Raw genomic sequence first — 6,000 nt, 5'->3', positions numbered from 1 at the left:
ACCTGTAAGTTCAAATTAAAACATTGAACTTCTGTATGTTGTATAAGTAATTACAGTATAGGAGCTTTTTTTTTTTTTTAATCTTATAACAAAAAAATGATTACTCAATAGTAATCAGCAAGTATATATATATATGTATTTATATGATTTATCCCCACCAAAAAAGAAAAAAAAAGTATGTATTACTGATCGGTGCCAACATCAGTAGTTGTTGAACCAATTCCAACCTGCAACCATGGTGAAGAAGTGCCACCAATGTTCATATCCTTTAGCTCACTAAGTTTTGCTAGCTTGATCTTACTATCAGCTTCATTATCCACACTTTGCATCAAATCATTGTTATTGTTGTTGTTGTTGTTGGGGTTACTATTATTCTTGTCCCCATCAACACCAACATTTTCATTATGATCAATTTGGTTATGGTTGGTGGGGTGCTGGTGACTAATTTGACTCTGGCTATTGTTGTTATTATTGTTGCTATCATCTTTCATGTTTGTATTGTTTTCCTTTGTGGCGGTTCCTCCTCCTGCTCCTCCTACCCATGGCTGCAAGAAGATTTCTGTGGAAACATTAACATTGTTATTCCTTCTAGAAAGATCATTGGTTGGTGCAGGAAGGTTGAGGTCAAGTTTGAGATCAAGAGGCTCAGAAGATCCATCAAACTTTGGTATTTGATCCAAATGTTCCTGAAATTGTTGAAACCTAGCCAATGTGGAAGTGTCCGGTGCATTTGATGTGATCCAATGGCACCTTTTGTGGCCTCCCAATGCTTGTCCTGAGGAGAAGCTTCTATGGCAAATGGAGCATTCATGAACCTTTGATTTCCTCTTTGATGATGAGGCCAATGTGGCTGAGTTATGGTGAGGGTTTTGATCAAATTGGAATGTTGAGTTTGATTTTGTAGGGAAGAATTCTTCGTGTGTCATGACGTCATCGTCGGCGAGGCTGTCGTCCAGATTGTCCAGCCTCGCCGCAAAGCAGCCCTTAACCTTCTTGTGGCTAGCTCTGTGGCCACCCAACGCCTGGTGCGAGTTGAAAACCTTCTTGCACGCTTTGCATTCAAACAAACCCTTAGCAACACCTTTGGCCTTGTTGTTATTGTTATTGTTGTTATCGTTGTTTGGAACTTTATAAGAAGAGAATGGTGCAACAAAGTTCATAGGGTTTCTTCTTTGCTCCTCCTCTCTGCTCGCCGAGGCGCAAGACTCTTCTGGCTCGGCCGCGGCTGACGTCAGAGGGTCCACAATCGCATTGGACAACATCATTAAGCAATTCGCTAGGTCTTCCTCTTCGCTTGAGGGGCAATTGTAATTGAAGCTACCCACTTTTGCTCTTAACGACCTCTTTCTTTTGGACCACCCGCATCCTCTCCTGGTAGGTTCGATGCCATCATCAGCAGCATCGGACCCTGGAGAGGATACGAGGGACTCTGCGTCCTCGGAGGTGCATTTACCGTGCTCAAGAAAGGATTTCCAAGACAAAAACTCCTTGCCACAATTTTCACACACCCTACAACTCTTTAACCTATTAGGGTTTGTTCTAAGAGCATACATGCGCTTGTTGCTTGGTGGAACATTTCCACCAAGCCTATCTTCCCAATCACTTGCTGGGTCATCATCATCCATGTGACCTGATTCATCTCCTATTCCATGAGCCCTCATGTGTCCTCCCAGAGCTCTTCCACAACCAAATCCTTTTTTGCAAATTTTACAGAAGTGTTTGAAGTTTGATTGTTGATCCACAATCAAAGCCATAAAAAAAATAAAAAAAAAAAAAGAAAAAAAAAGAAAGAAGAGAGAGAAGAGGAGAAGAAGAGAAAGAGACAGATAGGATTGAAGGGGGGAAAGTGGGTTAAGAATGAATGAAAGGAATAGGGGTGGAGTTAATTTGTTCTTGTAGTGATAGTTGTTGTGGGGTTGTACGGTGAAAATTAAGGGTAAGTAGTCCTAGTTTATAGTTGGAGTCATGGGTTGGATTGTTTTGTGGATGAGAGAGAAATGTTTTAAGAGTAATTTGACAGCATGAGAGTGTGGTCACTAAGGTGACAAATGGAAGGAGGGTGAGACGCTTGTGGTTGTGGACCTTTTCTACGACTTTGTTATGGTAAGTGTCACCCCTTGTCAAACTTGTGTTTTAATTTCTCTTGTTTTTTGTGTGTGTGTTTTGAGAGGGTAGACCAAAAAATAGAAAAACGTGACTTTATTTGTTTCTCATCGTGCTCTTTTAATTATTGCTTCATAATCACCTCCAAATTAATAGAATTTATCCGTATCAATTCTCTCTCAGATATTTTTGTTAATAAATTTGGATCAAGCTAAACCGTGTCGATATAACTTTGATTATTTTTTTTTGTTTCCCACGGTATCCCCCAACCCGGCAGGTTAAGGACTAATCCGTCGCGGTACTGAGCTCCATTTAAGGGTTTGCCGCTGGCCAATGGGTTGCTGCATGCACAAGGCGAGATTCGAACCCCCGACACTTGCTTAAGCGGACTAGTGAGCTAACCACTAGACCAACCCAACTTGGTTTATAACTTTGATTATTGTTATGCCATGAAATACTTCTTTATTAAGGTCATTTAAAAAAAAATGCTAAAAAGCTATTAAAATTTATTGTTTTGTCATTATTTTTATCGATTAATTTAATTTCTTTAATCTAGTAATTTAATAATATACTTTTAACTCATATTTTTAAATATTAATAAATAACTAATAATAAAAAATAATAAATTACAATAATCTTCTAACATTTCTCTTTTTTAAAGGGAGTAGTGTTTTAAATTAAGATGGTTATTTAAATAAATATATCTTTGTTGATATAATAAAAAAAGATTAATACATATTATATGAATTTAGTTAAATATACCAAATTATCTATATTTTTTACTATCACTTTATATAATATGAGTAACTACTTTAAATTAAGTATTATAGATTAGGGCTTATATATTAAAATTTCCTATTAATTTAAAATTGTTTGATTGAAGTGACAAATTTTTTATATAGTCATTTAATTGTTCTTTTAGATAACTATTTACGTCATCAATATAAAATATAGTTATTTTTATTAATTAGATATACTTGTGAACTGTTTACCAAAATTAAATTTTATAATTAAATTTTAAATGTACCATATTTTTATCAATATGAGAATTATAAATGTACAAAAGATTGATTTGTGTAGTGTGTCTAGCCATGTAAGAAGTGAGCACAAGGCAAAGTGGTTCTAACTTCTAACTACCATATCTATCCTAACAAGGAGAAAAATATGCATGCTTCATTTTTTTGTCAGTTGGTTCATATATATAGTTTGTCTTTTTTATAATATTTATTGAAATTACAATTTCTAACATCCAAAGGTTGTGTTTGGTCCATACTTTTGACTGAATTTCCTTTCTTTTGTTAAAAAAAATAAACGTGTTTAGTTCCTTGATTTACTCCATAAATTTTTCATTTTTGTCAATTTAAAAAATGATCAATATAAAATTAGCACTTGAAATTTACCATGTGTGGATCTTGAATGAGTCCACTTTTGTTGGTATGCTTGTAAAGATAAGAAACAAGTGATTTTTGTTTGTTCTTACACGAGCTCACGATGAGTCAAAGACAAAGCTATATTTACCTTTACATGATAATGGAGAAAAAACATCCGAAACGTCAGGATCTACCATGAGTCTTAGAGAATGTTGCTCTTATTTTGAGTCCATTTGTTTTCTAAATCAACTCCAATGTGTTACTTGTGTCGTGTTCATGTGTCTTTGACACATTCTACTGACTAAAATTTCAGCAAGAGTGATAGACCACTTAAAATTCATGCTTGAAAAAATGAATGATTTTTTGACTATGATAGTCTTGCACTAGCGTTAGTCGATTAATAGTTGAATGAAAAAAAATATAGATTTATTTATTTTTAGTTAGTAATATTATTTTATAGTTTGACATCAACAATTTTTATTATTTATTATTTTTATAATGAATTCAACTAAGGAGAATCTTTTGAAATTATTTTTTTATCCTAAACTAGTAAATTTTAAATTCCAAATAAATCTTAAATTCTCCAATAAATGAGAGTAAAAAAATAATTTTATAATAAAAAATAACTAATATTAACTAATTAAAAATGTATTCGTTATGCTTATTCTTTTATAATACTAGTGAATAAATCTATGCTACACATGGGAATAAAAAGGAACAAAAAAAATACATGATTAAATACATAACATAATCATGTGATGAAAGGTGAGTATTTAAATGTACATGAATATCAAGAAAAAATATATGATACAATACATAGTATGATCATGTGATGGGAAGGTAGAGATCTTAAATAAAAATGACGTTAACTTGCATTCATATTGCAAATAAATTAATTATATAACAGTCTAAAAATAAGAGAAACCAACAAATATGTACATATTGATCCTTAGTAGTATAGTATAAATATGTTCATTACAAAATTACATTGGATTGTTGCTACCTCGTAACCAATGCAATTAACAAAAATCATAACACCTAAAACATACTGTACAAAAGATAATTCATATGATCTACAACCTTTCATTCTTCTCCATAACACTTCTATATGATAATGTCAGTTTGCATACTTCACTAGAATTTTCCATTGACAAATTATACAAATTATACTATGTGAAAAATATATATGGCAAGTAAAATTTAATATAATTGATAAGCTGGTCTTGATTATGCAGTCATAATTATATCTTATATTTATCTTTACGGAACTAATTGATTGGCAGTTAATCACTTAACTTTATCACAATAATCTTGCAAGAGGGAAAATTATTAACATGTAATACAGCCTGAAGATGCAAAAACGAACTCATCTTTAACAACCAGAATCTGTAAGTGAATAAGTTCTTCAATTAGCTATGGCTCTTGCAAAGAATGATGAGCAATGCTAAAAGGTGATAGAAACAAGTACTAAGAAGTTCAGAACTACCTGAGGTTAGCCGGATCAAACTCAACTTCCATGGCTCAGTTCTTCAATCTGGGAGTAAGGGAGTGTGTGGCAGTTTACTTAGAGATTCTCTGGATAGAGTGGTTGCGGGATGCTGAGTGTTGTTCCATTACCATAGTTGAGCTTTGGGAGTTTTAGATTGGCTTGAAAATAGCAAAGGAGATGAAAATCCCCAAACTAATTGTTGAAAGCGATTCCAAATGCGCCACCCAATTAGTCTAGAAACAGGAAGCAGACCTCTATGTTGGCTCCTCTCTCATATACTCCATTAAAAAGCTGTTGGCAGAGATGGAGGAAGTTATTGTGGAGCAAATCTTCAGAGAAGCAAACGCCAGCGCTGATGCTTTAACAAGATAAGGACAGATTCAAGATATGGGGATGAGCTTCTTTAACAACCCTTTCTTTCCTTTTCCCTTTTCCGTTAGGTAGTATTTTTGGAGTTAGATCTTTTAGGATGATTATTTGTTAGTTTTTTCTACTATTTGGACTTCTTATCCATCTTTTCATCAAAAAACAAAAAGAAATTTTGAACTTAAAAAAGAGATTTAACCCTGCACCTAGCTACACCTTGAATAAACTCCTGATAAGAATGGTTAAATAAGGCAAGAATTGAAATTGAATAAAAAGGATAAATTGTAATTGAAATAGAAATAAAAAAGATAGGGTGAAATTGAATACAAAAGAATCACTTACTTTCTATCCAATTTTTTTATGCAACAAAAAAGGATTCCTCAATCTAACTTGTCCACATCATAATTTGAGAATTGAATTGAAGAGATTTCTCAACCTGTTACTCAATTTTTCGTACAACAAGAGATAGACTCACTCAACCTTACTTATATATAGTGCCATCCGAATGTTTTTTTATGATAAAAACCCATTTGCTGCAGATAATTTTAGCATTATATGATGATGAGACTACAATCTTGGTCTTAGCATTAATAAGGATTTGATATTCTTCCATCATGACTTTATGCTAATCAGGTATAGTGACTGCTATTTTAGCATATGTTGGGGATTGGT

General features: G+C 33.2%; 1 protein-coding gene and 1 long non-coding RNA gene across 2 annotated transcripts; both read right to left on the bottom strand.

The window, feature by feature from the left end:
• Positions 1 to 1,968, bottom strand: LOC112729403 (uncharacterized). The gene has a single exon (XM_025779621.2). It carries the CDS (start codon positions 1,752 to 1,754, stop codon positions 183 to 185), a length of 1,572 nt encoding a protein of 523 aa, XP_025635406.1. The 5' UTR covers positions 1,755 to 1,968; the 3' UTR covers positions 1 to 182.
• A 2,420-nt stretch (positions 1,969 to 4,388) lies between these two features.
• Positions 4,389 to 5,660, bottom strand: LOC140177122 (uncharacterized). Its single transcript, XR_011868890.1, has 2 exons — positions 4,960 to 5,660; positions 4,389 to 4,859 (listed from the first exon to the last, which is right to left on the bottom strand). It is a non-coding gene; the product is annotated as an uncharacterized lncRNA (long non-coding RNA).
• Between the last annotated feature and the right edge of the window lie 340 nt (positions 5,661 to 6,000).

This window comes from Arachis hypogaea, chromosome 12 (assembly GCF_003086295.3).
Source record: "Arachis hypogaea cultivar Tifrunner chromosome 12, arahy.Tifrunner.gnm2.J5K5, whole genome shotgun sequence".
Taxonomy (NCBI): Eukaryota; Viridiplantae; Streptophyta; class Magnoliopsida; order Fabales; family Fabaceae; genus Arachis; species Arachis hypogaea.
The sequence above is the reverse complement of the archived record's forward strand: the minus strand, read 5'-3'. Positions and strand labels throughout refer to the sequence as shown.